General features: G+C 34.3%; 1 protein-coding gene across 1 annotated transcript in view; it reads right to left on the minus strand.

Annotated features, from left to right (window-relative positions):
• Positions 1–1,381: 1,381 nt before the first annotated feature.
• RIPK2 (receptor interacting serine/threonine kinase 2) overlaps positions 1,382–22,609 on the minus strand; it is a 30,271-nt gene continuing 9,043 nt past the window's right edge. Inside the window, exons 4-11 of the mRNA XM_082750895.1 lie at positions 17,791–17,948; positions 16,851–16,900; positions 15,882–16,043; positions 10,520–10,605; positions 5,524–5,607; positions 4,563–4,656; positions 2,783–2,938; positions 1,382–2,208 (exon numbers count right to left, since the gene is read on the minus strand). Coding sequence (XP_082607021.1) covers positions 1,871–2,208; positions 2,783–2,938; positions 4,563–4,656; positions 5,524–5,607; positions 10,520–10,605; positions 15,882–16,043; positions 16,851–16,900; positions 17,791–17,948 — 1,128 coding nt within the window. The 3' untranslated portion in view covers positions 1,382–1,870. The remainder of the gene's footprint in view (positions 2,209–2,782; positions 2,939–4,562; positions 4,657–5,523; positions 5,608–10,519; positions 10,606–15,881; positions 16,044–16,850; positions 16,901–17,790; positions 17,949–22,609) is intronic.

Raw genomic sequence — 22,609 nt, forward strand, 5'->3', positions numbered from 1 at the left:
TGTGTTAATTTCCTTTTCAGATTGTCCACTGCTGGTATACAGAAACATGACTGTTTTTTTTGTGTTTATTTTGAACCCTGTAAATTCCTATGAATTAAACTTTGTCGAATTAAAAAAAAAGACAACAACACTGCAAAGAATGCCATTTTCAGATAATCCAGTACTATCTAGTTAAAAAAACCCCAATAACTATAGGTTATTAGGTTTCTTCCTTGAGTGACAATCTTAATGTCATCCTTCTACTACTTCTATGATTGCTGTCACACTCATGTACTACCTATATTACAATTTAGTATTTCTGATTGTCTTTTTATTTGAATATTATAAAATAAAACATTATAAATACAAAATTAGTACCACTTGTCATATGTAGGCTATTTTCAAATAAAATGCAATTTAAAAAACAAAATTCTTGCTAAATATTGTTTCTGAAGTTCTGAAGCCTATTCTTTTTCTTAATAAGAGGGATTAAAAGATGACAGCACAACTGTGACATTCTCCTTTACTTAATTAGAAGGTTCAAGGAAGAACTGAAAAGAACTTTCTGAGTATTTGACTTAAATGTTACTTAGTGCTGTGTCTATGTACTACCTAAAAACAAACCCAACTTCTCAACTTATTTCCCAAATTAAATCTTTATTCTAACACTTTAAAAATAAGAGATATAATAGATAACTCATATATTTAATTGGTTTCCATTTTTCCCTACTAATTTCCATTATTTCTCAGAGACATGGTAATGAGGCTCCAAAGGTTACTGTCAAGCTCCAAGTGAAGATTAAAATACTTATTTTATAATTTTAATAAAATATTTAATTGCTCCAATCTCCTTTTTTCATACTATGCATCTGGTGCTTCTTGGAAGTTTGTTTAGAATTTATCCTGCATCACACTTACTGCTGACATTACTAATAAACATTTTCAGAAGAGGAATTATGCCTTGTAAGTTTTCATTTAGTGACATAAGCTGTTAAGCAAAAAATAACTCATGCTATTTTGCTTTGGCTAAACTTGGTGAACAAATTAAAAAAATTAAAAAAGCAGCCTTGATATTATGTGGCAATTAAAAAGAGTGAGTTAGATTTATACATGATCTGGAAGGCTGCACATGATGTAATACTGAGTGCAAAAATTAGGTTGTAGTATGATGTATTATAGTAATATTAATGAAAGACCTTCTCCCACATGAGTGTATACATATGAGTAGGAAGAAGGATATAGAAAGATAAACATTGTGCTGTTAACTTTTGGTTACTGTGGTTGCTAGTTGAGGTAAGAAATGAGGTAGAAACATATATTGAAAGATTAATTTTTTCTTCATATACTTTGCATCATTTTACTCTCAAAACATTTTTTTTAAAGAAGAATTCAGTGAATAAGATTTAAAAATGTAATCTGGATAATAAAGTTTAATGAACAGCCTTTTGGAGAGGATCTGAACTAGCAGTATAGGTTAGAAATGCTGTACTAGCTCTAATTTAAATATAAAGGCTACATTCCAAAAGCCCAACTGCATCTTAGACAAGTAATAAATAACTCATAAGAAAGTGAATATGAAAATGGCTTCCATGAGAAATGCATGACACCTTAAGACATTGTTATATACAAGAATATAATTATTACAGTTAAAAAATAATATCAATTAACCAGAGATAAACAATTGAACTCTTGTAGCAAAATGCAGACTTTCCAATATATTAATTTAAAAAAATACTACAATGTCATTGAAGAAGAGTAATATTTACCTGAAGAAGAAACTTCATTAAAACTTCTAATACTCATGTGGATTTTATAAAAACAATATGATAAAGGCAACAGAAATAAAAAATACCCTTTAATAGAATGATTTTTCTTCTTGAAAAAGAGTCACTTATGAGCTTTTATTTTGAAATAAATATAAAGATTGTGATCGAGAAACCACAAGTATTTCCGGGTAAGGTTGAAGACCCATTTGCTTGTTATCTTTCAACTTTTGTACTATAACTTTGGCAAATTCTTCTCCTTGGATGTCAGTGGTGTCCAGTAACTGTCTGACTTTTGAAGTCCTTGTAGGTTTGGTACTAATGAGTTCATAGTCCTCCTTCATGAGCAAGTCCCTGGACAGAAGAGCGTCTAGTGACTGGTTAAGGCAGGCTTCTGTCATTTGGCTCACAATGTCTTCCCTTTTACTCTGGATCCACTGTTGGGCTATGCCAGGCTGTAATCGCTCTGCAGAAGAGCAAGGCATGACAAATCAGTTGAGGACAGATATATAGCTATGAGTAAAATTGGATGAACAAAGAAATAATAAGGAATAAAACCCTTAATTTTCTATGATTGTGCAATATGGAATGCAAGTATTTTGGGGGATGCTGTTAATATTCAGGAAACATTCAGATATTTGGGTTATCTCTTCTTTTCCCTTCAGTTTCCTTCCCAGAAAAATCCCTTTTATATGCAATAAATCCACAGGGGCAAAACCCAATCTATGTTATAAATATATATTTTTTAATATAAAGGATACCTGCATAATTTTTAAATAAACATAACTTCACCTTTAGTAAAATATTAAGTCATACCTCCTTTTAACATTCCCTCCCTAGATAGATGTTGATGGAATACCATGTGGACCTTTTATCGCATGTCAGCCCTCAACTCTCCTAGGACTGGAAGTGCTTTCCTTCTTAAGAAGGTATATATTTATCATGTTGAAGAAATAAAAACAAAACTTATTGCATGGCAAATCTACTGAACATATAGTTGCAAGATAAACAGCATCATTTACAAAGTGTTAAGTATTTACCTGAATTTCCCTCAGCTGAGAGTGGAGTTATCACTGCTGAAGAGCCTGGGGTGGTCCTGTGATCACAAAATGTCCTCTTCTGAACTGCAGAAATGTTACTATTGCAACTGTGATTTACTGGATAGTGACACAGTGTAGAAAAGTCTTGAGTTTTTCCTATAAAACAGAGTATCTTCATTAGGGGTAGAACAGTCCTTAGCTATTCCTATTAGCTAAAATATCAATATCTGGACCACACAGAGGACAGTATTGTCTTTAAATTTTCATTGTTATTAAAGCTGGTTCATAAATCTAATTCCACAATATATTTTAGAATAAAAATGCATTATAATGAACGTTTTTACCATACTTCTGTCTGTGCTTGTCTGTTTTATGTATATTATAAATTGTAAAATTTTACTTCTTCACATAATCCTGTATTTCTTCTGTGTCTTCTTCCTCTTTCTGTACTTTAAATGTGTCTTCTAAATCTATTTATGATGTGTCTTTCTACACTCTTCATTGGTAATCCTATTCAATCTCAGGGCCTCAACTGTCACCTCTCTTCCCAAATCTATGTAATTAAACTTCCTGTCTTCATTGAGCTTTAGTCTTACATCTTTAGTCTTACATCTAGACATCAACCTCATATGTGCTGCTAAGCACCTCAAATTTGAAAAAAAAAAATTAAAAACTCAATTATTCACCTAACTCTAAAACCTATTTCAACTATTTCTGTTAACAGCACCAATGTTCTCCCAGTCACCAAGCTTGACAATTTATTTAGCTCCTTTTTTCCCTCTTTCTTCCTCCAGGTAGAATGCTATACATTCCTTCAGCGTGTCCTCCATTACATCTCTCTCATCATTTCTCCCTTCTTGCACTCAGGATCAGGTCTCATAGCCTCTCATGTATATTATAGGAACAGACTAAGAGTCTACTCATTGGTTTTCCCACCTCCATTCTCCTTTTCCTTCCAAAATAGTCTAAGTATTCTAGCCAGGATGAATCTTCCTAAAGCAAAAAATTTTTATCATGTCACATCCTTGCTCAAATAATTTGCAACAGTTGCTCCTTACACAAGTGAGCAGCCCGAATAGTTCAGCCAAGTGTTAGAATTTGTGATGGTATTGACCTTTTATCTCCTCTCATTCATCCTCTTTACCAGCTAAACCCAACTACTCACTGTTCTCTGAGTTTTCTTGCTTCTGTGCCTCTATGTTGTTCCTTTTGCCTGGAATGCCCATCTTTATAACTATAGGTCCAACCTTCAGTCAGAAACAATTTCTTCATGATGACAACATGGTGTAGTGGAGTGACATGAAAATATTTATCAAAAGACCTGGCTTCGAGTCTTGGGTTTGACAGCTACTAACTATGTGATCCAGGAAGTCTTGATCTTAAAAATCTGTAAAATGAGGAATATCTCCCTCACAAGGTTGTTGTGAAATGCTTTGTAAAAAATGTTACTTTTCCAAGTGTATTACCATAGCTCTACATCCATCTCTTCTACAATATATCACTTCTATCTTATACTATGGATACTTAGAAACATTTCTCTTCTCTTAGATATTTTTTAAAATATCTTTTCACAGAGTCTAACACAATGCCTTCAATATTTTAATGTATTTGTGGAACATCCCACTACTATTTTCACAAGTTAAGATTCTAACACTTTTAAAAAATGAATTATGGCTGCAGATCAAAGACATGTTCCAAACAAACCATGACTGTTTATCCATAATACAATCTTCAAAAAGGGGAAAACTTGCAAGCAATACTGACTGAAAAATTTACATACTAGATAAAAAATCATTTTCTTGAGGAGCTGTCAGGGACTTTGAGGCTATAGTAGAATCACTACTTTCATGGAGCTGAGAGGATCCACAGGATTCCTAAAGTAAATAGAAGATAAATGATTTAGGTTAACAGAAAATCATTCACAAAATTATATAGCCTTAATTTCTAAATAGCTCTTTTTTTTCCTCTGTATTTTTTAAAAAATATTTTATTTATTTATTTGACAGAGATCACAAGTAGGCAGAGAGGCAGGCGAGGGGGGGCGGGAATCAGGCTCCTTGCTGAGCAGAGGGCCTGATGTGGGGCTCGATCCCGGGACCCTGAGATCATGACTAGAGCCGAGACAGAGGCTTTAACCCACTGAGCCACCCAGGCACCCCAATTTCTAAATGGTTCTTGATTTTGGTTTACTATAAAAAAGAATAAAAATGGTTACAACTTATACCTTACAAAATTAAAGAAACATATATAACATAGCAAGTCTTATATATTCTTAGAAGAAATTATTAGTTTAAATATGAAAGAATGCTACTAAAGAAATCTTTCTTTTTAGATAGCCATGGAAATGGCACTTTCCTTTCATTAATCATTATTCAGAGGAAGGACAAAGCAGTACTATAACTAGTTCTCATTTGGGTAAGAAGATATACATATAATGGTAAAAATGTAATCAGTGATTTGCCTAAGAACCACACTGGAACACCACTCATTATATGAAATATTGACAGGGACTAAAGTTAATGACAAACAAAAGAGCACGGACTATGTATGATTCAATGAGATGAACAGTGGTGTGAAAATTAGAGGAGTGTTGGATTTTGAAATGCAGATTGCTATTGGCCACCTAATAAAACCTAAAATCTCCTGGGGCTTTAGCTTCCATATGTAAAGGAAGGAATTAAGACTAAATTATTTTTCATTTTCTTCTCACATTTTGAGTTTGTCAACACAATTTTTTTTACCTCCTGTGGTCCATGAGTTATAGGTGTGTTCAGAGATGAGTCCATTTTCTTCTTGTCACATAAGTGAATAGTGCTCAAAGTACTCTGTAACTGGAATTAATACATTTAAGTCCTTTAGTTGGAGGTGATTAGGAAATTATGTGAGTAAAAACAACCTGCTTAACATACTTTACATGTTTATATAAAATCAATGAAAAAGTTAAATCATTTGAGAATATAATATATAACCTAAAGGTAGAAACAGTATACAACAGGGGTAATAACTTTAGAGAAATCAACTTTGAATCCTGCCTCCTCTTAATTGGTTACCTTGAACAAATTTATCTTTAAAAATGGACTAATACTGGGATGCCTGGTGGCTCAGCTGGTTAAGCATCTGCCTTCGGCACAGGTCACAATCCCAGAGTTCTGGGATCGAGCCCTTGGTTGAGCTCCCTGCCCAGCTGGCAGTCTATTCCTCTTTCTTCCTCTGGCACCCCCCGCCCCCAGCTCCTGTTCTCTCTCTTGCTCTCAAATAAATAAATAAAGTCTTTTTTTTTTTTAAGATTTTATTTATTTTATCAAATAAATAAACAAAGTCTTAAAAAAAAAAGATGGACATGCAGGACTGTTTTCGGGATTAAGTGAGATAATGAATATACTATGTCTGGTACAAACTAAGTACTTAATAAATTTCAATTTGTGTAAGTATATGTGTCTATCCTAATTTTTAAGTATTTACTATATTTTGGGCACTGTGCTGGTAAGTACAGGTATTATTTCATTTTATAGATAAGAAACTGAGAGCTAAAATAAAGGATACAGAGTGCCCTTATGGAATGATGGGGGATCATGTAGCCAATCAAGTCTGGTTTAGAATCCCAGGATACCTAACTATTGGATTTTAGGCGTAAGACTTACTCTCAGTTTACTAATTTGTAAACTGGAGATAAGAATACCTATTTTTCAGGATCACTGTAAGGAGAATTATAAACAAAAAAGTCCTAAGATCACTTAGTAAGCATTCAATAAACGCTAGCTATTAAAGCAGATAATTTATTTATATGCTATACCTCTATTAAAATCATTTAGTGATATACTCCCATCTCTATAAACCAGTCAGATTAAGTTGCCATCACTAGTGAGTGATTTAAAAAACAAACCTGTCAGTATACTTTTTGTCTCCAAACCAACATGTCATCCAGTTTACAGAACTTTAGAAATTGGTAGGTGCTACACCCAGCCCTCCATTATTCATACTTATGACTGTCTGCTCCATTACATGGGTAAGGAATTTTAGAAGAAAAAAGCCACTATTCATCTGTATATATAATCCACCTAGCACAGTACTTTGCACAAAGCTGTCCAATAAGCATTTGTTAAATACATTTTTCTGTGAACCTTTAGAATTATTCTTCAGATCTGTCTGTTAGATACAGTTTTTCTGTGCTTTTAAATTTATTGAAACATTTCTGATAATGCGATATCCTTGAATAAGTAACATCGTTTTTATAACTGAAGTTACGATAACTGAAATTATTTATGAGCTAGTAAATCAGCCCCTAGAAAGAAGATTAAGGAAAAACTTTTGCTTCAGGTTTTACTTTTTAAGATACAGGAAACGCTATCTGTGAGAACATGAATTATGGGACCTGGTTCAAAGAACTGAAAAAAATGTAGGAACCTCAAACAAAACAAGTCACCCTAACTGGTGATCTGTTTTCAGAAATTCCTTCTTTCTTCCCTCCCTCCCTCTATCCCCCCTCCCTTTCTTTTTTTAAAAGCTTTTATCTATTTATTTGACAGAGAGCAGGAGCAGGGGTGAGGGGCAGTAAGAGTAAAGGGAGGAAAAGCAGGCTCCCTACTAGGCAGAGGGCCTGAGGTCATCTCCATCTCAGGACCCTGGGATCATGATCTGAGCTGAAGATGACACTTAACTGAAGGCACTTCGGTTAACTGGCTGAGCCACCCAGGAGCCCTGGGTTTTTGGAAATTTCTTTCCCCCTCCCTTTTTTTTTTTTTTTTAAAGATTTTATTTATTTATTTGAAAGAGAGAGAGAAAGAGAGAGAACCTGGAGCAGACTCTGCAATGAGTGCAGAGCCCAATGTGGGGCTTGATCTCATGACCCTGAGATCATGACCTGAGCCAAAATTAAGAGTTAGGTGCCCCCAGAGCCTTCTTGATGAAAAATCTTATTATATTTGTATTCTACTCCTGGCCCTGCCATTAGCTAGCTGTGTAGAGTGTTATGTAACTTTCCTATACCTCAGCTGTCTTATTTATAAATAGAGATGATATTCTTCCCTACCAGTTTCACAGAATTGATAAGGAATTTTTTTAATAGAAAAAAGATTAAAATTCTGAGTAAAAACAATACAGCTACTTAAGAACAACAAAGAAAGTAAATTTTTTTTTAGTAATTTAGCAATGCTATTATTAAGTGGTATTCAGGAATTTGAAAATATGTACTTTAAACTATTTTATTTAAAAAGCACTGGGTGTTATACGCAATCAATAAATCATGGAACTCTACATCGAAAACTAATGATGTACTGTACGGTGACTAACATAACATAATAAAATAAAATTAAAAAAATAAAATTCTACCACAAAAAAAAAAGATAAAAGAAGCAGCCTAAATTTCTCCTAAAAAAAAACAAGTTTTATTTATTTATTTATTAAAAGATTTTGTTTATTTGATAGAGAGAGAGATCACAAGTAGGCAGAGAGGCAGGCAGAGAGAGAGGGGGAAGCAGGCTCCCTGCTGAGCAGAGAGCCCTATGTGGGACTCCATCTGAGGACCCTGAGATCATAACCTGAGCTGAAGGCAGAGGCTTAATCCACTGAGCCACCCAGGCGCCCCCAAATTAACAATTTTTTAAAAAATTATTTATTTATTTATTTGACAGACAGAGATTACAAGTAGGCAGAGAGGCAGTCAGAGAGAGGAGGAAGCAGGCTCCCCGATGAGCAGAGAGCCCAATGCGGGGCTCGATCCCAGGACCCTGGGATCACGACCCGAGCTGAAGGCAGAGGCTTTAACCCACTGAGCCACTCAGGCGCCCCCCAAATTAACAATTTTAAATATAGATCCTAGTTTTTTGCTATGATGTGGATAGAACAAGAAGGTATTATGTTAAGCAAAATAAGTCAATTAGAGAAAGACAATTATCATATGATTTTACTGATAGGGGGAATTTGAGAAACAAGGCAGAAGACCATAGCGGAAGAGAGATAAAAATAAAACAAGATGAAACCAGGGAGGGAGATAAACTATAAGAGACTCTTAGTTATAGGTAACCAACTGAGGGTTGCTGGAAGGGAGAAGGGTGAGGGAATGGGGTAACTGGATGATGGACATCAAGGAACACATGTGATATAATGAGCACTGGGTATTATATAAGACTGATAAATCATAGACCTGCCCCTCTGAAACCAATAATAAATTATATGTTAATTAATTGAATTAAAATTTAAAAAACTGGGGCAGCTGGGTGACTCAGTCCTTAAGCATCTGCCTTCGGCTCAGGTCATGATCCCAGGGTCCTGGGATCCAGACCCACGTCAGGCTCCCGGCTCATTGGGAAGCCTGCTTCTCTCTCTGCCACTCCTCCTGCTTGTGTTCCCTCTCTCACTGTCTCTCTCTGTCAAATAAATAAATAAAAATAAAATCTTTTAAAACAATAAAAAAAATATAAATCCTAGTGTTAAAAGTTTTTTGGGGACAAAAAAAAAAAAAGTAACTGGAATGGTTCTCTTCCATTTATAACCAAGAAAACAAATTCTTCTATCCACCTTTGTCTTGGCAGAAGAAGAGATAGTTGTTAAGGAGAGAAGAGAGAACTGAAAGGTAAAGCAAAACAAAAACAAAAACAAAAACAACCATATCTATATGTATACATATATATATGTGTGTGTTTGTATATATATATATATAACCGAAGTTTGTAGCTACTAAGAATTGGAGAGATTGATGTTCTAGAAAAGACTACCTACTCAGAAGCAGGGAGGGCAGTGAAAAGTTATCAAAAGAATTAAAACACTTCTCTAGTTCTTAAAAAATAGGCACTAATACTGACACCATCAATTTTTAGTTTGGTTATGTGTGGTTGTTTCTTCATGCATTTCCCTTTTAAACTATGGTCATGTCAAAAGATCTATTACACTGCAAGATGCAATCAAAGCCATTTAATGATATATAAATTGTAGACTATGCTTGTTCACAACTTAAGACTTTGGTTAATCAGTGGTTATTTTTATTATTATATCTCAGATGTAATTTAATGAAACTCAGCAAGTGTTCAACTATGCTTACTTTGTCCCTAAGGGATAGTAGTTGCTTTTTAAACAAATTTTTGATAATATTAAGAAAAACCTTGCAGTAATAGGTCCCTTCAATTGTTCTAATCTACAAAAGCCAGAACGAGTAAATAAGACAATTGTTCTAAGTAATTCACATAAACTGTTAACTTTGATTTAATTGTAACATAGAGAGTTTTTGAGTGGGAAAATAAAACAAGATAAAATAAAGCATTAGAACTATACATCTTGGCCTCAATTGTTAATACAATTTGACAGCTTAACTTGGTAATAAATCTTAAAAAACCCCAAGAACACTGAATAAAAAGAAGTGTAAGAACCCAGACTTCTATTACTCTGTATATATGAAAACTTTAGGTTAAGAAATATAGGTTAAAAAACCCTAGTGATTTAGGGCATTCATCGTACATAACGGGCATTCATTACACATTTTAAACTTATATTTAACATACGGCAGTTCTGGAAATGCCTCTGAAATCTAGAAGTGGCCACTGGAATGAAATGGAAAAGCTCTTTGGTGACAGAAAATAGTATTCATAGACTCTGTTAAATTCTATCACTCTGTATGTGTGAAAAATATTTAGATAAATATATAAAAATATTTAGATAAAAACTAAATTAAACTATGCCGAAAATCTCCATGAATAAAAACGATTGTTTTAAATTCAATTTCTACTATTTCAGTTAGCAATTTACCTTTGTTTTCTTTAGTTGAATAACAGCTTCAAGAAAAACTATCTCTTCAAATGTCCTCAGAACTGGTTCAAGTTCTATTAAACATTCTAAATAAGAAAAAAATAGTTCTTTGAGTTTGGATCACTCTAATCATTAAATTGCAAAATATAAGTGCTAATAGTTCCCTGATAAGGCCCTTGGTAAATTTTCCCCCAAATTGATAACATTCAACCCTCTTAGGAGCCTTTATTATATGAATAAAAATAGAAATATACATCATGGAATATACTTGAGAGTCTAAAAATAAACCCTTATAGTTATGGTCAATTACTTTTTGAAAGAAGTTGCTGAGGCAATTTAATAGGAAAAGGATCATCTTTTCAACAAATTGTGCCAGGACAGCTAGGTATCCAATAAAAAAAGACAAACTTAGACTCTTACCTAACACCATACATTGAATTAACTTGAAATGGATCATCAATGAAATGTAAATATAGGAGAAAATATTCATGGCCTTGGGTTAGGCAAAGAATTTTTAGATATGACATGAAAAACAGGGTCCACAAAGAAGTTTGAAAATGCACTTCAAAAAAACTGAAAACTCTTACACTTCAAAAAGCTGCTACCAAGAAAAATGAAAAGACAAGCCCCAGACTGTGAGGACACTTTTCATATCATGTATCTGCTAAAGGACTTGTATCTACAATATATAAAGAATAATTAGACAACCAAATTTAAGAATGGGAATGTAATATGATGTAGCCATTTTGGAAAACATTTGAGAGTTTCTCAAAAATGAAAGATAAGGGCGCCTGGGTGGCTTAGTGGGTTAAGCCTCTGCCTTCAGCTCAGGTCATGATCTCAGGGTCCTGGGATCGAGCCCTGCATAGGGCTCTCTGCTCAGCAGGGAGCCTGCTTCCCCCCTCTCGCTGCCTGCCTCTCTGCCTACTTGTGATCTCTCTCTCTCTCTGTCAAGTAAATAAATAAAATCTTAAAAAAAAATAGGTATAATTAAAAAAAAAAGATAAATTTAGCATACAACCCAGCAATTCAACTCATTGGTAGCAATCTGAGAGGAATGAAAACATGTTCACACAAAGACTTGCATATGAATAGCCAGAGCAGCATTATTCGTAATAGTCAACAAATAGAAATAATCATAATTACTACTACAACTACTATAATAATCCATGAACTTACTGCTGAAAGGAGAGGTCAGGGTTCCGTATATAAAAATGAGCATGATTAACATATGGATGGTATATAAAGCTATGGTCTGGACTGGATTATCTAGGGGGTGGATAAAGATAGGATACAGAGAGTAAAAGGTCCATGTTAGAGCTCTAATGCACTCCAACAGTTCAAAATTGAGTAGAGGAAGAGAAAGAGATTGAGGAAGAGAGAATACTAAATCGTGTAGCCTCTTATATCTTGAAGCCACCAGAAAGAAAATTTCAAGGAAGGAATCATTAGTCATATCTAATCTTTTGAGAAGCCAAGTAAGAAGGAGGCCCATTCTTTATGGTCCCAAAGTAAAGATGAAATTCCATTTCAGTCCCCAAGAAGGAGAGTATAGGAATATTGTCATCCTTGGTAATCCCAACAATGTAGCTTTAGTGGAGATATGAGAACAGAAGACTGGTAAAAGTCTGTTAAAACCTGAATTCGAGGGAAAGCAGCAGAGACAAGAAGTATGGACAATTCCTATAGGGTGTTTAGATTTGAATGGGAGCTTAAAAATGAGGTGGAACCTGAAGTCAACATATGAAGTCATGTCTCTCCCCACTGCCCCATATAAAGATAGGGAATAATAATGAAATACATCTGTATGATAGCTGAATAATCCAGTAGACAGGCTGAGACTGGTACTATAAGAGTAGAGGAATACAAAGGAACAGAAGCTGGAGAGGGTTTGGGAATGGGATTCAGAGCACAAGTAGTATGTTTACATTTATGTAAATATATGGACACTTTTTTCCCCTGTAAATGAGATAAGGCAGGAAAGATGGTTACAAGTACAACTAAGATTATAGATCTGGTGGTGGATCTATGAGATAGCAGTACTCTCTCACATTTTCTATTTTCTTAATGTAGTGTGAAAACAGTGATCAGCTCAAAGGAAAGATTAAGCGTAAGGTGCAGCAGGTTTAAGAAGGGAGGGTAAGTTATTACCCCTGTCTTCTTTTCCTAAGCTTAGAATCTATCAAAAGTCACTAATAATGATAAATAATGATCAAAGTACCAACATTTATTACTGATAATGATAATGTTAATTTACCATTAGATCTGTAGCCAATTGGCTTGGAAAGAGTTCACAGCTTTACTCAGCCACAGGCCTCATCTACTTCCACATGGGGGAGCAGAAAATATGCATCCTTTTAGACAGGATGATTTCTAAAAGAAGGAAAAAACTGAGAAGGGGGACCAGATAAGCATGCTCAGTTTTTCTCCAAAATTAACAAATGAGGTAGGTCCGAGGAAGAGGGCTGAAGGGCACATAGAAGCTGGAAATGTTCTTCCTATACTTTCCTTCTTGGGGACTGAAATGGAATTTCATCTTTACTTTGGGACCATAAAGAATGGGCCTTAGGTATCTCCTACAATAGTACAAGATGATCATTGACACAAGGAAGCAATTCTCAAACTTTTAGGTCTCAGGATTTTCTGAAATTACTGACTATCCCAAATAGCTTTGGTATGTGTGTGTCATATCTACTGACACTTACTATATTACAAATTAAAACTGAGAAAAATTTAAAACATCAGAATACATGAGAACACATTCCATTGTTTGTTGAAGCGATGAAACCATTATACCTCATTTAGTCTTTGGAAAAATCCACTACAGACTCATGAGAGAATGAGAATTTAAAAAAATAATCTTACTATTTATTATTTTGAAGAGTTTTTGATTTTGTGAATTCTTCTGAAGTCACAGGGATCAACCACCCAGGAGGTCCTTAAACCATACCTTCAGAACAGCTGATATATAAAAATGGAATAGTAGGCATTTGAGAAGCATAACAGAATTGCTAAGTAGTGTTTAGTGTCCAGTTCTGGCCTTTATTTATTTATTTATTTATTTATTTTAAAGTTTTTATTTATTTGATAAAGAGAACATGCAGGAGTACGGGGAGGGCCAGAGGGAGAAGCAGACTCGCCACTGATCTGGGAGTCTGTGTGTACCAGGTTTGATCCCAGGACTCTGGATCATGACCTGAGCCAAAGGCAGATACTTAATGCTTAACCCACTGAGCCATCTAGGCACCATGGCCATTAGTTCAAAGAGAAACCAATAAATAACTCCTACTTCTGGTCAAGATGTAGCAACAGGGTTTGATTTGCCACTCTGCCTAAAACAACCAAAAAAGTCAGACAAAATACATGAAACAGTGGTCTTCGAAATACAAGATACCAGGCAACAAAGGAAAATGATCACTGAGAGATGGGAAACAAATCAGGTGAGCCCTATGACTGCCCACACTTACTGTGTTGAGAGTTTCTAGCTGCAGCTTAAGACGGAAGCCTCACTTCTCAAGTGAGTGGAAACTTAACTGAAGAGATGGGGCTGGGAGTCTGGGTAGACCAAGGCAGACAGAGTTCATAGGGCAGTATCAGAGAGGGGAGTCGTATACAGACAGAGAGCTCTGTGATCTGCAGAAGGCTTCTTTTAAGTATTTAGCGGTCAAGACAGTGTAAAGTCAGAAAGCCAAAAGTCAAAGTCTTAATCAAAACCACAGTGAGATACCACCTCACACCAGTCAGAATGGCTAAAATTAACCAGTAAAGAAATGACAGGTGTTGGCGAGGATGCAGAGAAAGGGGAACCCTCCTCATTGTTGGTGAGAATGCAAGCTGGTGCAGCCACTCTGGAAAACACTATAGAGACTCCTCAAAAAGTTGAAAATGGAGTTACCCTACAACCCAGCAATTATACTACTGGGTATTCACCCTAAAGATACAAATGTAATTATCCGAAGGGTCTTGTGCACCTGAATGGTTATAGCAGCAATGTCCACAATAGCCAAACTAAGGAAAGAACCTAGATGTCCATCAACAGATGAATGGATAAAGAAAATGTGGTATATATATACAATGGAATACTATGCAGCCATCAAAACCCCCGAAATCTTGCAATGATGTGGATGGAACTAGAGGGTATTATGCTAAGTGAAATAAGTCAATTAGAGAAAGACATTTATCATATGATCTCACTGATATGAGCAATTTGAGAAACATGACAGAAGATCATAGGGGAAGGAAGGGAAAAATGAAATAAGACAAAAAAGGGAGACAAACCATAAGAGATTCTTAATCTCAGGAAACAAACTGAGGGTTGCTGGAGGGGAGGGGTGTGGGAGGGATAGGGTGGCTGGGGGATGGAATTGGGGAGGGTATGTGCTATGGTGAGCGCTGTGAATTGTGTAGGACTGATGAATCACAGGCCTGTACCCCTGAAACAAATAATATATTAAATGTCAATTAAAAAGAGAAAAGAAAAGAAAACAATAGGGAAAAACCTGGAAGTCTGTAGAAAAGTAAGTATGGCCCAATAATATGATCTTCGGGAAGCTAGAATTTTTAGAGAATGGAAAAGAAATGAATATTTGGAAGTGGCACTAGGTACAAAGGAGATAGATAACCTCCCACATGGCTCTGAGGAAGAAGAAATAAAATGTGAATCCATTATAAGCACCTTTTGATTTTTTAAATATAGAACTAATGAGGATTGGACACAAATTTTGAATAAAATGTACATTTCATTGCTTTTTTAGTTAGAAAGATAATTCCCCAGTTTGTGGCTTATCTTTTCATTTTTTTCTTCATAGAATCTTTTGAAGTGCAAAAATTTTCAGTTTTTTCAAAGCTCAATTGCCATGTTTTTCATGGATCTTGTTTTTGATTAACACAAGGTCTTAAAAACTTTCTCCTGTGTTTACATTTAGATGATGATCTGTTCTACCTCTGAAATAGATCTTAATTCTATCTAATTTTTCTATCTCAGATTAACACCTTAATTAGTAAACATTTGCTAGAGTCTCCTAGGTGGTCTCTTTGCTTCCACTCCTATCCTTCTCCAGTCAATTTTCCACACAGCAATAAGAGTGATTTCTCCAAAACAAATTAGATGTCCTTTCCATAGAAATACACTTTAATGATGTTCCACTATACTTGGAATAAATTTCTAACCTTTTTATGATAGCCAACAGCCCCTCCTTATCTCTCCAATCTCATCTCATAAAATAAAAACAGGAACTTAATTAAAAAAAAAAAACTTTAAGCTTGCCATCTAACTTGTGTAATTTTTCAAGGACTATTTTATTCACAGTATATTCACTTTTTTGTGTCATTCTAAAGGTCCAGACTAAAACTGTACACTCACTTAAGAAAGATGGTCTTTCATCTGGATTTTGTGCCCATCCACTTTCTATTAGAGAGATCATAAGTGTTCGATGAGGTATATCAAGTGGCAAACTTTCTTCATTAGTGTTAGGTCGATGTCCTTGTGATACACTATACATGATCTGCAAAGGATTGGTGACTTCTGTCAAAACAAATATATTTCATTCATTAGAAATAATTACGATGTAATACATTACTTAAATACATTCTAAAGTCAACCAAATGAAAATGAGGGAAACTTAAAATCTTAGGAATAAAGACATATATATACACATATATAACCCAGCAGACTTGTATGCCTCCTGTGGTGGAGTTTATAGCCTCACATCAACTCATTAATTTTAAGCTTGGTCATGTATCTGATTTGGCCAGTGAAACATGAATAGAGCACAGCTCAGCAGAACTGAGTGGAACCCAGCACAGCCAAGAATGGCCACTCACATCTAATGTGAATGAGAAACATATGTTTATTTTGTAAGCTACTGAGCTTCTGAGGTTATTACACAGCAAGCTGACTTATATAATCCTCAAAATAAAGAAATAGACAGTGTTATCAGAGAACTTAAAAATTATTCTTCATTGTTTGTTATAGAAGAAACATTAAATTTTCAAATAAAGAGTTTTATAGCTGGAATGAATCTAAGAAAAATTTAAAATTTTCATTTTGCAAATAAAAAAGAAATGAAGACTCAAGAGATTTAGTGGCTTGATCACAGTGCTAATTACTGTCAGAACAAGAATTAGAATCTATATTTTTCTAACCCTTATTCTAGTACAGTTTCCAATATACAGTGGATTCAGAATTGATAAATTGTTATGTTTTTATAGTGTGTTTTCCACAAAATGCACAGTAGGCATTTTTAAAACAAGATGGGCTTTATTTAGGTAGTTCTGGATATGGCCTACCAACATGGTATCATCTAGAATAAGGAAGTGAAAGTAAATTTACCTTCAAAAGGCTGTTTTCTGGATAAGACTTCCCACATGATCACTGCAAAGCTGTTTAAGATAAAAATATACATACAGGACAGTATAAACTAACTATACATAATAAACTAAACGAGCACTGATTTTAAAAGCTGACTGTGGAGATATCATTTTTGCAAGTAATAAGGCAGCAAAATGCTATATAAAGAATCACCATAGACAAAGTGATGAATGTCTATATACAATTTTGTTCTGAAAGGGAACTAATTCAATTTGAAAAATTAGCAAATTACTGTAATAAAAATCTGAAGTTATAGGCAAGGATAACTTGTTGTGGATGATTCTTTATGACCTCTAATTCCATGATTCTATGATTCATACAAAACAAAGAGCAATAAAAACGATGGTCTCATGTAGCCGCTATTCTGTTAACTTTTTTTTTTTGGTCTAAGTATTGTTTCCTTTGGTATTGTTAAATGTTAACCACACTATTTTCCTTCCTCCTCCATCAATGTCACATAAGATAAAAACCTTTTAGTCCTATATTATAAATTGACAGGACAGTAAGATATGCTTCAAATTTTTACAAGGATGTAGGAGTGGCTTAAAGCAAGGCATCTTTAATTTGAAAAATATTAACCAATGTGGTCTCTATTTTAACACACTTATGAGAGAAGACTAAAAATTATACATTAAAATGTAGCTTTGGGGCACCTAGGTGGCTTAGTCAGTTAAGCATCTGCTTGCAGCTCAGGTCATGATCCCAGGGTCCTGGGATGGAGCCCCACATCCAACACCCTGTTCAGTAGGGGCTCTGCTTATCCTTCTCCCTCTGCCTCTCCTCCCACTTGTGCTCTATCTCAAATAAATAAAATTTAAAAGAAAATAAAATGAAGCTTCAAAATTCTAATTAATCTTGTTTTTAGGCAAGGTTAACTCTGAGCAAAAGTAACACATAATACCTATAGATATCATGCTTGATGCTGGCTCTTGATTTTTGTCCAGGTTCATAGTTCTCAGGTGGCATATAGATAATTGTCCCTCCTTCTGGTGAAGATTTACTAGTCCGTGATTGTGAGAGGGACATCATACGCCATTTTGATAAACCAAAATCTGCAATCTGTAAGGGAAAAGAAGTAAATAATTGAATTTTAAATTTTTTTCTTAAGAAAACCAAACCAAACCAAACCAAGAACTGTCTTTGTTTATATTCATTATATTTAGGTATGAGACCAGAGGAAATGTTCTATATAAATATTTAATTTCTACATATTCTATCAGTTTCTTAATACATTAAACTCTAGAGTACTGAACCCAATAACTCTTGAAGCAACACATACTGACTTGAAGTTCAGCATAATGTCACAAATTTTAAAATGGAGACCGAGTTTTGAAAAATTAAACCGGAGTATTTTTTGTCTTAAATTCTGAATGAGCATATATGTCAAACATTACTTTTTAAGCTAAGTAGTTTTACAGCATGTACTTTCAAAATTCTCCTACACCCCACAGAAGTGCGAAACTACTGGTATCCAATATGATTGCAATTGGGCATTGCTTGTAACTTCAGGTTTATATGTTATTTACAATGCCCTAAAAATAGCAACCTTAAATTCTGAAGCAAGTAAAATTCCAGTATAGTATAGGTCATTATTATATGATTTATGCCTACCACTAAAAGAATCATATCTATTGTTTATTTAGCATATAAAGCATATTTAAGTCCATGATAAGGAATGCCTAAGAATTATTGGTGACATTCTATAGTTTTGATATATTGCTTACAGTTTTGCTTCACTTGTAAATTTTGTGTAGATGTTACACAACATCTTATAACTCCCTATTTAAAAGGTTCCTTATTTTTAAAAAAATGGAAGACAACATATAAGAACAGAAATAGTATTTAATGGACAAAAGGGTGTAGTAAATCTTTAAATAAAAAGATTTAATTTAAATTACTTTGATCTTCACACTGCATAAGTTAGAGTCAACAGAGGGAAATGAACTCTATTTAGCACACCATTTGTGTTTCAATTATTTAACTCATATTTTTACTAGTTTTAATAGGAGAAAATTTGTTTAGTGTTTAGATGAATTTGATATTAAAAAAATATTACTCTAAGGGAGGGGACAGACTATATACGTTTTTCCATACATTATTAAAATAAAAGGGTAAGTCTAAGAAAAAAATAGAAAAGACCAAGAGAAAACATGGTGCCAATACATGAAAAGCTAAGCTGGATTCTCAAAGGCAATATACCACATGGCTAAGAACACAGGTTGTAGAGCCTTAAGTTGTATTTTATTTATATTCCAATTCTACCACTTAATTAACTGTGTGTGAACTTGAGGAAGTTTTAAATTTTTCTGTGTCTCTGTGTGATCACCCACCTGCAAACTGGGGATAATAACACTGTCTTTATTGCAGGGTTGCAGTGAGAAAATTAAATGACTGATTCTAAGCAAAACATTCAGAACATTATCACATAAGTGATCTATATGTGTTAATATTATTAATGTTTTGTATACAAGTTGCTCTTATTCAATACTATCTGTTCTTCCCACCTACCCTCTAAAACCAAAAACCAGAACTCCAACTGCACATTTGCTAGAATAGTAAGCATTAGTATGATAAGTAGAGTTTATTTTTATGCCACAAGTGAAAAATGCTAAAAAAAAAAAAAAATTGAGATGTGGTCTCACCTTATACCTGAACCATAATTTGCAAATTCCTGGGCTAAATGTTGGTTTAAATACAGTATTGTAGAAAATGTGCTCCTGAGCTTATTTCCGTATGTGCTCCTTCACCAACAGCTCCATCTTTATTTTCAAACCTGACCTAAAAACCTTCATCAGAAATCTATGAGCTGATTTTGTTTGGTTTTTCACATGGTACTTTATTTCTCCCCTTTCTTCTTCTTTTTCTTTTTTTTGAAGATTTTATTTATCTGACAAAGATCACAAGTAGGCAGAGAGGCAGGCAAAGAGAGAGGGGGAAGCAGGCTCTCCGCTGAGCAGAGAGCCAGATGTGGGGCTTGATACCAGGACCCAGGGGATCATGGCCTGAGCTGAAGGCAGAGGCTTTAACCCACTGAGCCGCCCAGGTACCCCTATTTCTCCCCTTTCTCTGTTATAAATAATACCATTATAAAAGGCATGACTTATTAAATCTGGATCTTCAACAGAAGGATAAAAGTGGATAGAGTGAGGGAAGGAAAAAGAATTCCATGATTTCTTGAAGGTCTTGATAAATTTATCATTCAGCCATGAAGACAGAGAATAAGAATTTTTCCCATTCTACACAAGATCTTAACATGCATTTGAAGCTAAGGGTTTTCTTTTTAACTAAAAATATGACTTTATAAAATCAGAGGAAATTAAAACACACTACTCATAAAAATCATTCATGATCCTCTCACTCTATTAGAATAGCTATTATCATTTACATATACTATCCTTATCTACAAAACTATAAAGTTATCACGGAAGAAGTTATGAAGAATAAACCTGAAGTATTCTGGTTCCCACACTGGCCTGAGAATAGCAGAGAAAGTGAATATGGCACATATAAATATTTTCATTCCAAAAAAGCCTATCACTAGTTCATTGGTATCTAAGGTGCACTAAAGGACACTTAATAGATAACCAAACTGAATGTATTCTTTTTAAAGTAGAAAAATCTTAGTTGACCTTAATCAGAGTAAATATTTTTCTTTGAGATACTATACTTCTGCATACTATGCTTCAGCATTCCAGTGAGAAAACTTATTTCAGAAAATGGTAGCAAGATATAAACTTCCATTTAATTTTGTTAAGTATTTTTATTTATTTTTATTTTTTAAAGATTTTATTTATTTATTTGACAGACAGAGATCACACGTAGGCAGAGAGGCAGGTAGAGAGAGGGGGAAGCAGGCTCCTTGCTGAGCAGGGAGCCCGATGTGGGGCTCGATCCCAGGATCCCAGGATCATGACCTGAGCCTAAGGCAGAGGCTTTAACCCAGGAGCCCCACGTTAAGTATTTTTAAAGATATTTTGCACTTCATTTAAAGGCCTTTCCAAGAAGATAGGTAGATTAAATAACCATTACTTTTTCATGGTTGGTGATAAACTTTGACTTTAAAGGGACATTTATAAATTATAGTAAAAAGTAGAGACACATAGGATGCATGTAAAAGAATGTTGCTAATTTATAAGAATAGTATTAGAAAGGTCACAGCTTTGTATATATGAAAATTAATAAAAATTACAAAAACTAAACAAAGTCAAACTATTCTAAATTCTGTTCATATCAAAGACCAAGGATACCTTGTTGGTCAGTGAAAAGAAGAAAGTAGGAATCATTACCTATTACTTTGCCTCTGTTTACTCTGTTAACTATAGTTTCCAGACTGAGATGAAGAAAGTCAAGTCCAAGGACACTGAAAGGTTTAAAAAGTGCAAATCTCAGGTTATTTTATATATATTTCAGGTTATTGAGAATGCTTGGAAATACCTCCATGGTGCTATTAGTGTTCTTTGTGGGACAGAATGGAGGGGCACTATAGGATATGAGAAGAGTAAATGCCATTTTGACTTTCAAAAAGGAAAAAAAATGTTGATTTTGCATATCTACTTATTGGTAAACACTATTGGTAGACACTTTAATCCCTGCTTAAAAAATTTAGAAAATTTAATATAAGGGATGCCAGCAAGAATTCATGAAAAACAAATAATACCAGACCAGTGGTCAATTTCAGGTCTCATGTGCTATATCTCAAGAGCTTGGCACAATGTCATGGCTGCTCCATAAATATTTACTGATTAAAATTATGACCAATTTTATCTCCTTTTTTGACAGTAGTAATACTGTCAAAAATTAAATATTAAAACAGTTTGCATGTTATAAAACACTTTGTTATTTTATAATAACATGCTTGACTATAACATTATCAGGCCTATCTGGTATATATAGAAGATATGGAATTCACTCATTTGTTTATTCAACAAATACTTGGTTAATGCTTCAGTATGGCATGTGCTGAGCAGGTGTCAGTTAATAAAATAGACTAAATTTCAGTCTTCATGGAGTTTATATTCTAATTGGGGGAGAGAGTCAATAAACACATTAATAAAAATATTATGATGGATGGTGAAAAATAATATGAAGAAGCATAAATCAAGGTACAAAGACACAGAGGAACTGGGTGGATCATCAGAGAAATCCACTCTGAAGATGAGGGAATAAGCCAGGAGGAAAACTGGAAAAGTAGTCAAGCAAGGTCTCCTGATTACATTTTTTTCTTTTTTCTGATGATATTCTTAAGAACAAAATGGAGAAATATGGGCAGTATAACTGTTCTTTCCTAAGTATTCCACACAAAATTAGTGATTATTCTTTAAAAGTGCTAATTAAGGATTGATATTGACCTGCAGGGAGGTTCTAAGCACCATGTTATGTGGCTCTGATCCGAGTACTGGTTAATATTTAATCATGACTTAAAGATACAAAAACTAGCTAATTAAATCTAAGGATGACACAAAGCTGGGAGACAAGTTAAAACCTTGATCTACAGAAATAATTCTGAAAAAGATCTTAAGAGGCTGAAGTGATCACTTAAATCTAACAAAATAATATCTGATCATGTTCAAAAAGTATTCTGTAAAGTACATGATAAGGAGATGTGGCTTAAGTAATAATACCTGAATAAAAGAACCTCTCAGGGCTTGTTGATGCTAAGCCTAATTTAAATGTTGTGATATGATCAACCCCCCCCCCCAAGCCAATGAATCATTGAGTAT

The sequence above is a fragment of the Mustela nivalis genome (genome assembly GCF_964662115.1).
Source record: "Mustela nivalis genome assembly, contig: HAP1_SCAFFOLD_2054, whole genome shotgun sequence".
Lineage (NCBI taxonomy): Eukaryota > Metazoa > Chordata > Mammalia > Carnivora > Mustelidae > Mustela > Mustela nivalis.